Source organism: Panthera onca, chromosome A1, assembly GCF_046562875.1.
Source record: "Panthera onca isolate mPanOnc1 chromosome A1, mPanOnc1 haplotype 2, whole genome shotgun sequence".
Taxonomy (NCBI): domain Eukaryota; kingdom Metazoa; phylum Chordata; class Mammalia; order Carnivora; family Felidae; genus Panthera; species Panthera onca.
In genome coordinates, this window is record NC_138339.1 from 221,482,703 (window position 1) to 221,498,608 (window position 15,906).

Genomic DNA, 15,906 nt, shown 5'->3' on the forward strand with positions numbered 1-15,906 from the left:
ATCTGCCCTATGTGTTCTTATGTTTTCCTAGTGCTTTATATACCTGTGACTGTATTGAACTTTTGTCCATAAATGATGAAGAAAGACTTTTATGCAGCGGGTGTTTTGGTGCCCAGGGTTGGTATGACCTGGGTCTTGAGGTTGGATGGGTACTGATAGAAAAGGGTCTTAGAACAATTTTTTTTGTAGGAGACTACTTAATTATTCTATCTGGCAGTGATTACATATATGCTTGGAAGAGATGCTTGCATGTGCCAGTCATTAAACTGTTCTGGGAATATTTGGTATGAATTTGAAGCTCTGGTGGTAGGTGCACCCCCATTTAAGATTGTTAAGACTCCTTTCTAGATTAACCCTTTTATCATTATGTAATAATGTCCCTCTTATTCCTGGTAGTATCCCTTGTTCTGCAGTCTACCTTGTCTGATGCTAATATCGTTACTCCAGTTTTCTGTTAATGAATGTTCATGGGTTTAACTTCTCCCAACTGTTAATATTTAACCTATTTATGTATTTAATCTTTAAAGTAAGTTTTTTAGTGAAAAAATTTTTAACTGAGTATAGTTGACACACAATGTTACTTAGTTTCAGGTGTACAACATACATAGTGATTCAACTTCTCTATTTGTTATGCTTAGCTCAACACAAGTGTGACTACCATTTGTCACCATATGATGCTATTACAATGTCTTTGACTATTTTCTCTGTGTTGTGCCTTTTATTCCTATGACTTACTCATTTCTTCACTGGAAGCCTGTATTTCTCACTTCCCTTCATCCATTTTTCCCATCTCATCACCCCCTTCCTTCTGGCAACCATCAGGTTGTTTCTGTATTTATACATCTAGTTCTGCTTTTTGTTTGTTTATTCATTTGTTTTTTAGATTCCACATATGAGTGAAATCATATACTGTTTATTTTTCCCAGTCTGACTTATTTCACTTAGCATGATGCCCTATAGGTCCATCCATATTGGTGCAAATGGCAAGATCTCATCCTTTTTTGTGGATGAGTATTATTCCAGTGTGTGTGTGTATGTGTGTGTGTGTGTGTGTGTGTGTGTGTGTGTGTGTACCTACCTTACATCTTTTTTATCCATTCATCTATCAGTGGACACTTTGGTTACTTCCATATCTTGGGTATTGTAAACAATGCTGCAGTAAATATTGATATGCATATATCTTTTTGAATTAGTGTTTTAAGTGAGTTTCTTTTAAGTAACATATAGTTAGGTCATGCTTTTTTATCCAATCTCACAATCTCTATCTTTTAAGAGGTGTGTTTAGATTATTTATATTTAGTGTAACCATTATATGGTTAGATTAACATCTGTCATCTTGGTAGTTTTCTGTTTCTTCTGTTCTTTGTTTCTTTTTCCTCATTTCTGCCTTCTTTTGTGTTAATTGAATATTTTTTATGAGTTAGTTTAACCACACTGTTGGTTTATTGTTTATACCTTAAAATGTTTTTTTGTGGTTGTCCTGGAGTTTACAATATATATCTTTAATTATTCTTGGTCTACCTTTGAGTAATAATGTTTTGCTTCACATGTAGTGTAAGGACCTTATTAATAGTACACTCCCAATTCATTACTCCCATTCTTTGTGTGATTATTGTCATACATTTTACTTTATATATGCTCTGAATACTATTATTCTTTAGCAGTTATAGTTTAGAGCATTTAAAAATAAGAAAAAATGAGTTTTATTTTTACCTTTATAAATGCCATTTCCAGCACTTTTCAGTTTTTTGTACAGACACAATTTTTTTCTGGTATCCTATTCCTTCTGCCTGAAGGATTTTCTATTAACATTTCTTGTAGTGAGGGTCTGCTGGTAATTAATTTTATTGATTTTTGTTTGTCTAAATCTTTATTTCTCCTTAATTTTTGGAAGAATTTGGGATTGGTCTTTTTTTTTCTTTCATTACTTTAGAGATACTACTCCACTATCCTTGGATTACACGACAAGAAGTCTGCTGTATTTCTCATCTTTATTCTTCCATATACAATGTGTTTGCTCCTTCCACCTTCCCTCCTCCTCCCACAGCCTTAAAAGTTTTTTTTTTTTTTGTTTGTTTTTATCAGTTTAAATATAGTGTGTCTAACTTCTTTTAGTTTATTTGCTTTTTTGTATTTATTCTGCCTGATGTTTTCTGAGCATCTTGGATAGAGCTTAGTATATCTCATTAATTTTGGAAAATTCTTGGTCATTATTTGATTCTCTTTTTCTCTTCTGGGATTCTAATAACATGAGCAAGAGATTATTTGATATTGTCCCCCAGATCTTGGATATTCCATTCTGTTTTATTCACTCTCTCTTTTTATTTTTTTAATTTAATTTAATTTTTTTATTTTTTAAAAATGTTTTATTTTCAAGAGAGACAGAGACAGAGTGCAAACAGGGGAGGAGACACAGAATCTGAAGCAGGCTGAGCATGTCTGCACACAGCCCGACATGGGGCTCTAACCCACGAACCATGAGATCATGACCTGAGCCAAGGTCAGACACTCAAGCAACTGAGCCACCCGGGCACCCGCACTCTCTCTTTTTAATCTTTGTGTCTCAGTTTGAGTGATTTCTATTGACCTATATTAAATTTACTGTTTCTTTCCTCAGTAAGTCTACTTATGAGCATTCTAGAAGGCATTCTTCATCTTTGTTCTGTGTTTTTCATTTCTAGCATTCCATTCACCTCTTCTTAGTTTATAACTCTCTAATGAAAATTTTTATCTATTCATCTTGTTTACCTTTCCACTAAAGTCTTTCATGTTAATCATAGTATTTTAACTTCTCTCTGATAGTTCTAATACCCGGATCACATTTGGGTCTGGTTCTCTTGATTATTTTATTTATTGGTAGTTTTTTTCTTGCTGTTTGTGTGTCTCATAATTTTTGGTTGAAAGTTGCACATCTTATTTAGAACTGTAGACAACAATAAATAGTACTTATGTGGGGAAATGGGCATACTCTATTTTTACTAGTCCATTAGTGTGGGGATTGGGTCAGTGCACTAAGGAATTAAGCTGTGTTTGGGTTTGTGCTGTTGCTATGGCCATCCTCAGTACATGATAGAGTTCATCAGAATTTTCTAATGTTACTTTGCAGTGAGGGTAGGAGTTGGCTTGCCAGGCTTCTCCACCCTCAGCTTTAGGCTTGAGCCTGCACACAAGAGAGGTTGTTATCTGTTGCTCTTGCCCCTGCACTAGCAGTGGGTTGTTATTAGTGATACTTGGAAATTGCTAGCATGGTGCAGGGTAGGGTTTGGGTGATGGGAGCTGGAGAGCTTTTTCTTGTTCCATTTCATCCTTAGTCTTAGATAAATGCTGTGCCCCTGAGTCTCAGGGATGGGGCCTTCTTGATCTTGCCTCTCTTCAGTGGTGGAAGCTCTTTAATAGTCTGGACTCAGTATATTTTCTGCTCCTCTTCAGGGGTGAAGGATTTCCTTCTTTTTGCATTCCTTAGCAGCATTGTGTCTCACCTGGTGCCCTTAAAGTGACAGGGCTGCTGCTTTCCCCCCAGTGGTTGAGGCTTTTGTTGGTAGAGCAGATGGGGAGGAGAATCCACATGAGGTTTGTCTTTCCCACAGTGCCACTCCTTCTATCCTCAGGCCTGAACTAAAAGGAAGGCCCTCTCTGGCCTTGCACTTACCCTCAGTCCTTCTTGTGAGCATTTGATGAGATCCATGAAGAACCTGCAAGTGGGTACAAATGCCCATTGGATATGTGGCTCCCAGGGATTCTATATTCTCCTGCTAGCCCACACTAGGCTTCTAGCAGTTCATATGTTTTCAGATGACTTCTTTTCACTAGCTTTTATGAGGCCTGGTATCTATCTCAGGAAGCAAGGTTTGCATCCTGTCTTGCCTTAGAGGAGGCTGTGTTTTCTTCAGGCCATTTGGTTGTCCTGTGACCTTTGCTCTCTGATGAGTTCCAAAAAGGTTAATATTTTGTAAATTATACAGCTTTCCTTTGTTTTAAGGGTGGTTACACACCCTTTCCAGCTTTCCGCGTCTTTGGGAATATTTTCATTTACTGACTTTTCAAGGCCTGAGATTTGAGTTTGCTGCTTCATTTGGGTACAGTTAAATTCTGATTCTCAAATGAACTAGCATTAAAAGCATGGCTAATGTCCTTGCAGAAACTTGGGGACTGTGGCAGCCGTGGAGCCAGTGTAGTGCCACGTGTGGGGATGGTGTCAGAGAGCGACGCCGCGTGTGCCTGACTTCCTTCCCCTCCAGACCTGGCTGCCCTGGAATGTCCTCGGAGACCTCCCTGTGTTCCCTGGAGGAATGTGCTGGTAGGTATTCTTCTTTCTTCGGGAATCTCTCCACAGAGGGACTGTTGAACCTAGACCTGCCTGAAAATCACCAACCTGAGTTCAGAGGTGGACTCATTGACACTCTGTTATTGCTGCTGGCTTTACTAAGGTTATGCTCAGTAGTTTTTCTATGACTGGGAGTAGCTGGCCAGTGAGATGGCGGGGGATTTCACACTATGGAAGACAGGGAAATGACAAGGAAATCATTTTTAAAAATACAAAAATAGGAGGGATGATCTTTTCTTCCTGAGATATTTTTGGTTGTGCTTTTGTTTTCTTATTTATCCTTTACTGCTTCCTGCTAAAATTGTGGAAGAACATGTAAAAAATGCTTTTTCTCATCATCTCAGAGAAGCTCGAGGGGACCATATAGACGGTTATTTGTCAAAATGGGTCAAGTCACCCTGTCTTATCCCTGAATGGCCTTACATTTCCTCTTTATTACCCCTATTCAGGAGGAGAAGGTGGGGAGGTTTCTTCTTGTCATCATCTAGAGACTGGCCTTTCTGTCATCCTCTCAGCATCTTGAAGGCACTCGTGGGTGTTCAGTGAGTTTTGATATGAATGGTTTATAGATGTAATGCTGACAAGCTCGGTTAGGTGTGCTTCAGCTTATGGAGTTGAATTCCATTCGTTTGCTACAGGTTACAGTAATACTAATCCTTGTTCTTTCCACACACCATCTCACCTACTGATCTACAAACAGCCCCCCACATTTAATTTGACAGCCTTTGCTTTGGTCCTGACCCTTAGATAAAGTCCTTCTGTCAAGTCCTGACTTCTTCCACTCTCCAATTCCAGGTTAGAAAACCATCCCTAGTTCTTTGTCCCTTAAGATCTGGGGGAGTTAGATTTTTTTCTGTGTTTGGATCTCAGAGCATCTTTAAGCAAAAACCACAGGCACGTGGCAACACCTTGGCCAGTGTCCCCCACATGTGATCTTACAAATTCATTTTTGCTGTCTCATTTTTCCAGCCAGACTTGTTCCCTTTATTCCAGCATCCTGAGGATGTTCTTTCTTCTGATTTTCCTCAGACTTAAGCTCTTCTGCTAGCCCTTAGCCTGCCCCTCTTCTTTCATAAGCCCTTGACCCCACTCTGAATCTGTTCTATCTCGAGTTATATTTTGTATAATTTTCTAGGCTCTATTCTCTGTCTACTCTTTCTTTATAAGCCCCCTTCACTTTCACAGCTCCTTTCTTGGGTATGAGTACCTTCAAATATATCTGTTCCTCTCAATTCTGGGATGGCATGTTGTGTTAAGATATTCTATCTAGAGTTCCATAATGAAGGAATAAATGAGTGAATGAATGGATGAACTCAATTGAATTTAAAATCAATTGTCACTGGCTTCTGTACCTTAGAAGCGACAAGATATAAATGGTTTGTTGACCATTTGCTATGTGCCAGCACTTTAAATACATTATCACACTTAATTGGGACTCTGTAGCATAGAGAGGATAACTGACCTGCCCAAGAGCATAAAGCTAGAAAGCAGAGGATTAGATCTGACCCTTCTAAGCTACCTATCTTGAATACCTTGCCTTTCTGCACCGGCCAGTCTAGCTTTCTGGAAGCATCAACAACCTGGAATTAGCAATTAATTTTGAGGATATATGGAATTATTTCATGTTCTTTTGTCTTAACTCTTTAATATTGGGTGGGAACTAGAAATTTGTACTAGATTTTTGGAAAATTTGGGAACTAGAAATTATAAATTAGCAAAAAGGTCCTCAGATACATGCTTATGTGGATAAAGATGATAATTTCTTCCAAGTGTTCATCTTCGTATTCAGTCTATTTCACACTCCTTGGAAATGTAAAGATCTGTTCGTAGGCTGCTTAGCATCTGGAAATCTTCACTTCAAGTGAAAGAGGGAAGTAGATGAGGCAGAGAGGGGTGAGGTCAGCAGCTCTTGGGCTTTTCTCCAGCCATGGTTTTGAAGGGAGCCAGCACAGTCAAAGATAACAGCTAAATAAAGCGACCATGATGTGCAATTGAATTGCTGCTCCCCATGGAGGTAAGCAGCCACTGTACTTGAATGAAGTGATGTCAGGAAACAAGTCTTTCATCATTCAGCCAGGTTCACTTGGTTAAGAGTTTAGTTTTATTTGGCTTTGAAGAATGTTTTTTTGTCAAGTTCTATGTTAATTTGACCATCTCGTTCAAACTTGAGAATGGGAGGATCCACTGCCATATGTCCACATTCTGTCAGGTGGGATATTGATCATTTTCCTATTACCTTTTTAATAATGAATTAATCTAACATTTATTGGATACCAGCTATGTGTAAGTTACTATGACTGGGGTTGGGAATATAGTAAAATCTTAGATTGCGAGTAACTCGTCTACGAGTGTTCCACAAGACGAGCAAACATTTCTAATAAATTTTAACTTGATAAACAAGCAATGTCTTGCAGTACAAATAGTACATGATGCCAAATGCCACATGATCACAATTGAGCCAATGGTTCTTGAAATTTGCTTTGATATACAAGTGCCTTGGATTACCAGCATGTTTCTGGAATGAATTATGCTCGCAAACCAAGGTTTTACTGTATGAAGATAAGGCATTGTTCCTATCTGGAAGGCACTTAGGATATAGTAGCTCAGCAGACACACAGGAATAATATACAGCACAGTGTAGAGCCTACAATGAAAAAAGTATCCACAGCTTACTATGGAAGCTTTCCGGGGTGAAAATCCATGCTGGGAATAACTCCTTTGTTGGAGGTGGTGATATCTGAGCTAAAGTTTGAGAGTTGAGTAGGTGTCACTGAGGTGAACCAAGTGAGAAAGGGAATTTAGCAAGGGGAACAATGGATGAAAACATGAAAGAAGATGGCACATTAAGAGAGCCAAAGAACTGAAAATAGTTTAATGTATCTAGAGCATAGTGTACCAGACGGAGTGGTAAAAATGAACCCAGACAGGTAGGTAGGAGCCAGATTCTAAGGGACTTTCAAGGTTTGGCCTGTATTTCAGAGGGATCTCTTAGCTATAGTATGGAGAATACATTGGAAGGGGTAGGAATGGCAGCAGCAAGGCCTGTTAAGTGTTTTTCAGGTGAAAACTCAGGTGAAAAATGAAATGATGACAGTGGAGAGGCAGAGGAGGGAAGGGGTCAAAGACTCTGGATGTGGAGAGGGATGGAGAGGGGAGTATCAAGGATTAAAACCAGGATTCTAGTACTGGCAACTTCATGGACAGCAGTGCCATTTCCTTGAGATTGGATATATTGGATGAGAGCCAGGTTCTGGGGGAAAGAGGATGAGTCTTGGGCATGTGAAAGTGAAGGTGTTGATGGGACATTGGTGGAGAGAGTAGAGCTAATGGAGCCAGGATAGGATCTAGATCTCCTTGCTCCAAAGTCGATGTTCTTTGCTCCAAATTAAGTGAGTACTATCGTTGAAGCCAAGAAGAGAAAAAGTTTCAGGAAGTGTTGGGAAGTAGCCAATACTGCAGTCAAGGAATATCAGGACTAAATTTTTTTGAATTTAGCTACTAGATCATTAATGACCTCAGCAGAAATTATTTCACTGAAACTAATTCTGGAGGCAGGTTGCAGGACTCAGAGGTGATGATGTGGAAGGAGTAAGTCAGCAAATATAGACTCTTCTTTATTTAAGCTTTGCTGGGAGGACAAGGAATAAGATATGGTTGTGGCAGTAGTGAGAGGGTTCTGGAAGGGTCTTTTTAAAGTGAGAGCTTAAGCATGTTTGCACGGAGCTGCATAGGGGAGAAGCTGGAGAGAACTGGTACAGAGGGTTGATTCCCCTGGAGAAGGGTGACCGAGTGCACTTGGTGGACCCACCTTTCTAGGAAGATACTTCTTCCACTCCATAGAGAAAGAAGTAAATAGAAGTGTGGCTGCTCCCAAGTCTGCATGGGAGAAGAAAATGGCAAAAGAAGCTGGGGGTGTACTTTCCAGATAGCTTCTATTTTTGTGTGAATCAGTGGCATTCTGAGGAGGAGGGTTGGTAGGGGACTTGAGAAAAGTGGTGAAACTTGTAGGGAATGAAAGAATTGAGTTGCTTAGGAGCCCATGCTGCCCATGCTGTGGGCAGCTGAGGTTGGGGGCTGTCGGTAAGCAGAGGCGCTGACCCACACAGGTGCATTATTTTCTCCACCAGTGCTCCGCACCTTGGTGCAGCAGCTGGTAATTCACGTTTTGGTTTACCTAGGGATGGACTTTTGCTGTAGATCGGGGAAAGGAGTATGGCTCACTACTAAAGGTCAGAGAGAGGTTATTGGTAAGATAATGGTTTATGTAATGGATCATAAGTGTAGGGAGAGAAGTGAGGCCAGGAGTTGGCTGGCATATGGGGAGAAAATAAATGGATGAGTTGGGGAATCAGAAATTGCAGTGAGGTTGAGAAACCAGTGTAATAATATTGGCCGAGTGAGAGGAGAAGAAAATAGGCTATGAAATTGAATATTCATAAAATAGCTTGAAAATAGGCTCTGAAATTGAGTATTTCAGAAGAGGAGCAGCTGCAAACAATGGTAAGGCTTTATATGTTGGATGGGCACTGACATTGCCCAGTTGGGCCTACCTGTAGGATGGTAAGGAAGACTGAGACCCAGGTGCTAGTGACTGATGGCTGCCACAAGGTTGGAGGATGGCAATGTTGAGGGGGTATTAGGCGGATGGTCTGGGTACATGGCATGGGCATCAGAAGAGTAGAAGACACCTTGGATATCACCCTTAGTAACATATTTATGGATATTTATCCTCAGACAAGGGAAACAAAAGCAAAAATAAACAATTGGGACTACAAATAAAAGCTTTTGCTGCACAACAGAGGAAACCATCAACAACACAAAAGGGCAACCTACTGAATAGAAGATATTTGCATATATCTGATAAGGGGTGAATATCCAAAAAATATAAAGAACCGACAAAACTCAACACCAAAAAAAAAAAAAAGAAAAGACAAAAACAAAAAACAACAACAAAGAATCCAATTCAAAAAGGGCAGAGGACATGAATAGACAGTTTTACAAAGAAGACGTACAGATGGCCAACAGACCCATGAGGAGATGGTCAAGATCACTCATCATCAGGGAAATACAAATAAAAACCACAATGAGATATCACCTCACAGCAGACAGAATGGCTAGTACGAACAAGACAAGAAATAGTAAGTGTCGGTGAGGATATGGAGAAAAGAGAGCATCTTGTGCACTGTTGGTAGGAATGTGAATTGAGGCAGCTACTGCAGAAATACTATGAAGGATCTTCAAAAATTAAAAAAATAGAAATATGATATGATCTAGCAGTTCCACTACTATTTACCCAAAGAAAATGAACACTAATTCTAAAAGATACATGCACCCTCTGTTTATTGCAGCAGCATTTACAATAGCCAAAATATGGAAGCAACCCAAGTGCTCATCAGTAGATGGAATGGATAAAGGAGAGGTGTTAAGATAAGTGAGACAAATACCACCTGGTATCATTTATTTGTAGAATCTAAAAAACAAAACAAAAAAATGAATTCTTAAACAGAGAACAGACTGCTTGTTGCCTAAAGGAGGTGAGTGGGGGCAGATGGGCAAAATAAAGAAGATTAAGAGGTACAGACTTTACAGTTATAAAATAAATAAGTCATGGAAGTGAAAAGTACAGCATAGAGAATTTTTTTTTTTTTAAGTAGAATTTTGACACGGAGGTATCAAACAGCTGAAAATGGCAATCAGGAATGAGAAGAGTGAGGAACACTCCGTGCTGCTGGTCTTGTTTGCTTATTATAAACAAGTGTGCATCACAGCTTCCACACAAGAGGGTGGGCAGGGGAAGCCGTGCCCCGCAGGAGATCCAGTCCCCTCAGGTAAGGCAAGGAAGGAGGCAAAGGGAAAGGTTCTGGATGCTGAGGAGTTTGGTTATCCCATTGGTGGGGGGAAGCAGAAAAGACAGGGAAGCAGTGGGAAAGTGGGTTATGGACATGACACACAGAGCTGGTAGTGGTAAGACTTAGGGGGGCAATGGGACAGGACAGGTGACTGGAAGCCCCTGAAGGGTGGTCAGTGACAAAGAGGTAAGAGAGGGGAGGCCTGGTGGCATTAGGTGGTCTCAGTTTCCTGGGTATTTCAGTGGCAGTACAGGCTGAGGCCCCAGCTGGTGTCTGAAGCTTGGTGAAACATTTTGATGACCATGGGACAAAGCAGTTGGAGACAGCAGGGAAGAAAAAGACAAATCAACACCCCATGGAAGGAGGCAAGAGGAGAGGACAGCTGGAAAGAGAAGAGTGAGCCGAAGAGGCTTCAACCAGGAAAGCAAGTTCTTTGACATTAGAAGGGAAACTGGAGTTGCATTACATTACCTAAAGACTTGTGCTTGTCTCCGCAGCACATGTACTAAAATTGGAACCATACAGAGATTAGCATGGCCCCTGTGCAAGGATGACATGCATTCGTGGAGCGTTCACTATTGCCTAAAGACTTATTTTCACCTATTAATTTCTTCAGATATGCGAACTGAGATACAACCTACCTGAATCATTTTGCATGTCAGGTTTTAATACTTGATAGGAATTTTCTGCTGTGCATCTCAAAGGTACATTTAACTATAGATATCCCGTGTTCACCGTATCTTGATTTTACCCTGACACTTTCCTTATGCTGCTACTTTCTATGTGGAACATTTGAGACACGTGTTAGCAGGAGCCAGTGAGCCCCGAAGTCACCCCTGATTGTGGTTTATCTGCTCACCTCATTTCCGTGTGCCTTGGTGTTTTTTGTTTTGTTGTTGTTGTTGTTGTTGTTGTTGTTGTTGTCGTTGTTGTTTCTGTTTTGGGGTTTTTTTTTGTTTTGTTTTGTTTTGTTTAAGCTGCCAGCAGAGACACGTGTGTTAAGACCCGAAATCCCAGTCCTTGTTTATTTTACGTTTTTTTCTAGAACTGCTAGATAATCAGAACCTTAAAACCACGCAGAGAATCAATACCAGAGAATACATTTGCTCTCCCTTGTCTTGTAGCTTTCCAGCCATCCAGTGCATCCCCTCTTCAGCCCCAGGGTCCGGTGAAGTCCAACAACATCGTGACCGTCACTGGGATTTCCCTGTGCTTGTTCATCATCCTCGCCACCGTCCTCATCACGCTGTGGCGGAAGTTCGGCCGCACCCCGAAGTGCCGCACGCCGGCTCGACACAACTCCATCCACTCCCCCAGCTTCCGGAAGAACTCGGACGAGGAGAACATCTGCGAGCTGAGCGAGCAGCGCGGCAGCTTCTCGGACGGGGGCGACGGGCCCGCGGGGGGCCCGGGGGACGCGGGCATCCCCCTGACCTACAGGCGCAGTGTGCCCGCGGCTCCCGAGGACGACGCCTCCGGCAGCGAGAGCGTGCAGTCCAACGCCCAGAAGATCATCCCCCCGCTGTTCAGCTACCGCCTGGCCCAGCAGCAGCTGAAGGAGATGAAGAAGAAGGGCCTGACGGAAACCACCAAGGTGTACCACGTGTCTCAGAGTCCCCTGACAGACACGGCCATCGACGCCGCCGCCGTGCCCCCCTTAGACGTAGAAAGCCCAGACGAAGCCGCGGCAAACAAGTTCCGGATCAAATCCCCGTTTCTGGAGCAGCCGGTGGGCGGGGCCGCGGCCAGGCCCCCCTCCAGGCCCGACCACCCGGCGTGTCAGGCCAGTTGCGCCGTCAGCCCCAGCCAGACGGTGATCCGCAAGTCAGCCACGAGGCACGTGGGCGGCAGAGGGGCGCTGCCGGAGAGGAGCCACCCCAGGGGCTCCCACTTCAGGAGGACCGCTAGTTTTCACGAAGCCAAGCAGGCTCGGCCCTTCCGGGAGAGGAGCATGTCCACCCTGACTCCACGCCAGGCCCCGGCCTACAGTTCTAGGACGCGGACCTGGGACCAGGCGGAAGACAGATTTCGGCCTCACAGTCGAGGCGCCGCCCCGTTTCCCGACAAACCGGAAGGGGCGGGTGCAACCAGAGGTCCACTGAGCCCTGCCCCTAAGTCCTACACCCTGGGGCAGCCCGTGCGGAAACCAGACCTGGGGGACAGCCAGGCAAGCTTCGTGGTAGGAGGTGAGAGAACAGAGCCTCACAGATCTCGGAGGGGACCGTCCCCCAGTCACAGGAGTGCCTCAAGGAAGCAGCCTTCCCCCACTGCCCCCAAAGACAGCTACCAGAGGGTCAGCCCCCTGAGCCCTTCTCAGGGTAGAAAAGACAAGTGTCAGAGTTTCCCAGCCCACCCTGAGTTTGCCTTCTATGATAATACGTCATTTGGCCTCACGGAGGCTGAGCAGAGGATGCTGGACCTCCCGGGCTATTTTGGGTCAAATGAAGAGGATGAAACCACGAGTACTCTCAGTGTGGAGAAGTTAGTAATCTAGACCCACATCAGCCTGAGACTTCATACAGCTGGGGTCCTTTGCCCAGCTCCTGGTATCAGCTGCTCACAGAGCTCTATGGACTGTTTTGTATAGCTGTCTGTACATCAGGATTGGGTGGGGAGGGAGTAACTCAAGTGTGTGCATGTGTTTTCATTCATAAGGAAGAAGTTACTTATCTTGAACGTTTCCCTTTGTTATCCTAGTTCTATTGGTTTATTACTAATAACCACAATAATAAAATTTAAACAGGAGTGAAATAGGGCTTGGTCTCTCATGTGGATGTGAAAGGACAAGATGTGACTTGTAAGCATTAAGTGCTTTGAACACTTTGTTGGCGGTGTCGGACATGAAGGAAATTTGGAAGTCTCAACTATAATAAGGGCTGGAACAAAGCTAACTTTGTTTATTAAGTTGTAAATAAGAATTTGACTCCTACAGGGGCAGTACTGAATGAGTTTCATGTTTGGCAGATCAAGTCAATTTTGACTGGTATGTACTAGACTACCTAGAAAATGCTGATGCCACAAGAGATTTCAGAAGAACCTTTCATGCTAGAGTTGGGTGATATCTTAATGTTTTTTATGCAACAAAGAGTCCTGGTGACTTGGCACAAATTAGGTGAGTTGATTCTGCTTTGGATAAATAATATAAGAAGCTGATTGTTCAGGTAGTCAAATGAAGACCTATTCATATACTCATTGTTCGGAGCAAAGAGTATACATTTTACAAAGGAAAGTATTGTCTCCTGAGAGAGTATCAACTAGAACATGGGTAGTGAATGCTGATAAGGATGCTGACTGGCATTAAGGTTCTGACTGTGTGTGCCTGGACCAGACTGGCAGCCAAGACCCCAGAGGGTGTACTTCTGAAACCAGTGTGTATATGTTTCTAAAGATGACTTTATCATGTTACTCAAAGTATGTGAATTAATCTCAGGTACATGGAAAGCAGGTAGACTAGACTGTTTTTAGTGCTTAACTTTTTTAATTGGAAGAACGAAGTAAAGGAAGTAGAAAAAATAAGTCTTTTAGAAATAAATCTTTTGTTTTCTGGTTCAATCTGCCTACCACCCTTTTCAGGTGAAGAATGGGAGGCTCAGGGAAGGGAATTAACTCTTGCAGGATTAGATGGGCAGAGACTCCTATTTTTATTCTAATGGCCATTATGCACGATGCCATCACAGCCTTTGCAACTCTTCTCTGACAGCAGGGACCTCAGGAGAAAGCTGGCCCTTTCGGCAAGAAGAGGGCATAGAGAGATGCTTTTACTAGCTTTTCCCAAAGGAAGGAAAACTTTCTACTGCTTGATGTTACAACTGGTCTTGCAGCTTGCTTTCTTTGGAAGCGAGGGCTAAGCAGAAAAACCTAAAGGTTGGGCTCTTTCCCTGGAAGTCTGTCATCAGGTATCATGTGGGCAGTCTTCAATCTGGTGTACTTCCTTTCAGCCCTAGAACCTAATGCCTTATCTGCATACATTTGAGTAGCTGCACTTCTGGTTCACCAGGACCTCTTTCGCGGCCACACCCACCTTGCCTTTTACATTGTTTTACTTCTTCCTTGTAGAGTTTATCAGGATATCAGCCTGCTGGTGAAGGTTCAAGGACCACCAGAGAGAATGGAATGAGGTGGGACCAAAAAAAAAAAATCACAAATGCAAATACTGTACTTTTTAAATTTTCTCTTTTATTGTTGCATTACCACTTCATTTGTGCCATTGTCCCAAATTAAAACATACTTCCTTTTGGAAATGCTTTCATAATGACATCTACCTTTCAGGAACAGGAGGAGTAGATTATTCAGTGGTATCTGACAGCTGTTATGTGCTGATGCAAAGAAGAGGAAACCAGTCTTCTTAATCTACATTTTCTTGGTTTACCATATTAGAAAGCTTTGTTCTCTTTCCAGGTTCACAGGCTTGCATGCCAACTTTTGAGGACAGAGGGCACATGCTCACTTGTTCCATACTTCACAGTGAATTTCCCTACAGTGTCAGACTAAAACCGAAACAGACAAAAAGAAGGTGAAAATTAGAGGAAAACACTATGAACAGAAAGATTTGCGTTCCAGTGATGTTCTTTCCCAACATATCATGCATCTAAATTAATGTAACCGTGAAATAATATCAGTGTGTAACCTGTTCACCATCTACCTAGCACAGTTTTCTGTGGCTCTAATCAAAAGCCAACTTTACCATTCTAAGTTAAGCTAATTTGGCCCTTGTCTCGGAGAAAGAGAAAAGTAGATATTTGTCTTTGGCGGATAAGTGATAAACTTCATCAGAAATAATCTCCTATAGAAGAATATGTTCCAAATGAAAGAATAAGATAAAACCTCAGAAAAAGACCTTAATGAAATGGGTATAAGTAGTTACGTGATAAAGAGTTCAAAGTAATAGTCATAAAGGTGCTAACTGAAAATGGAACAAAAATGGATGAACACAGTGAGAACTTAAATAGATAGAAAACATAAGAAAATACCAACCAGACTTCTGGGCAGATGGTGTAGAAGGAGGAGTATAAGGATTCTGAGTTTCCCTCATCCCACAGGCACACCTAGATAACAGCCCCATCCGTGCAACTAACCCAGAAAACAACCCAAAGTCTGGCAGAACAGACTTTCCACAGTTAATCATAGGGAGGAGACCACACTGAAAAGAGTGGGAGAGGTGGAGATGTGGTCAAGAACCACACTCCCAGTGAGACTTACCACAAATGGGAGGAAGAAGAGAGAGGAGCAGACCCCACAACAGTCACCACAGGCACAGCAGACCTGCACTGGGAAGATGAATCCCCATAACACTTGGCTTTGAAAACCAGCTGGGCTTAACTTACTGACCTTTTAAACTGTGGAGCTTAATTCCAAGTTCTTCAAAACCCAGCAGGCTTAGCTCTTTGAGAGCAAGAGGACAATCAGAAACTGAGTCCCTACCCTTGAAGAAACAGAATGACAATCCCACCAAGATAAGCATAGAAGCAGCAGTTCAAAAGTGTTTGGGATTTTTCTGAAGGAGATTTATTTACTAATCTCAGAGTGTGTGCTGGAGAGCAGGGATCTTTAGGCAACTTCTCCAAGAACAAATATCTAGTAGAGAACCATTTCTCTCCCCTGCCCTCCCAGCGTAGATACCTGGACACCTGTGGATACCAGCATGGACACTCCACCTACCTTGCTAACACCACGTGCCCCATCCCCACCTTCTCCTGAGGATCCCTCTAACCTGCCCCACTCAGCAGAAGTTCC

The 15,906-nt window shown here is 42.4% G+C and overlaps 1 protein-coding gene and 1 non-coding gene across 3 annotated transcripts in view; both read left to right on the forward strand.

The window, feature by feature from the left end:
• THSD1 (thrombospondin type 1 domain containing 1) overlaps nucleotides 1–15,413 on the forward strand; it is a 31,040-nt gene extending 15,627 nt beyond the window's left edge. Inside the window, exons 4-5 of one of the 2 annotated variants that reach the window (XM_060637274.3) lie at nucleotides 4,139–4,297; nucleotides 11,298–15,413. In XM_060637274.3, coding sequence (XP_060493257.1) covers nucleotides 4,139–4,297; nucleotides 11,298–12,667 — 1,529 coding nt within the window. In that variant the 3' untranslated portion in view covers nucleotides 12,668–15,413. The remainder of the gene's footprint in view (nucleotides 1–4,138; nucleotides 4,298–11,297) is intronic. The other variant, XM_060637275.3, reaches the window with a different exon arrangement.
• LOC132682535 (U6 spliceosomal RNA) lies at nucleotides 10,655–10,756 on the forward strand. Its single transcript, XR_009611721.1, has one exon. It is a non-coding gene; the product is annotated as a U6 spliceosomal RNA (small nuclear RNA).
• Nucleotides 15,414–15,906: the final 493 nt, after the last annotated feature.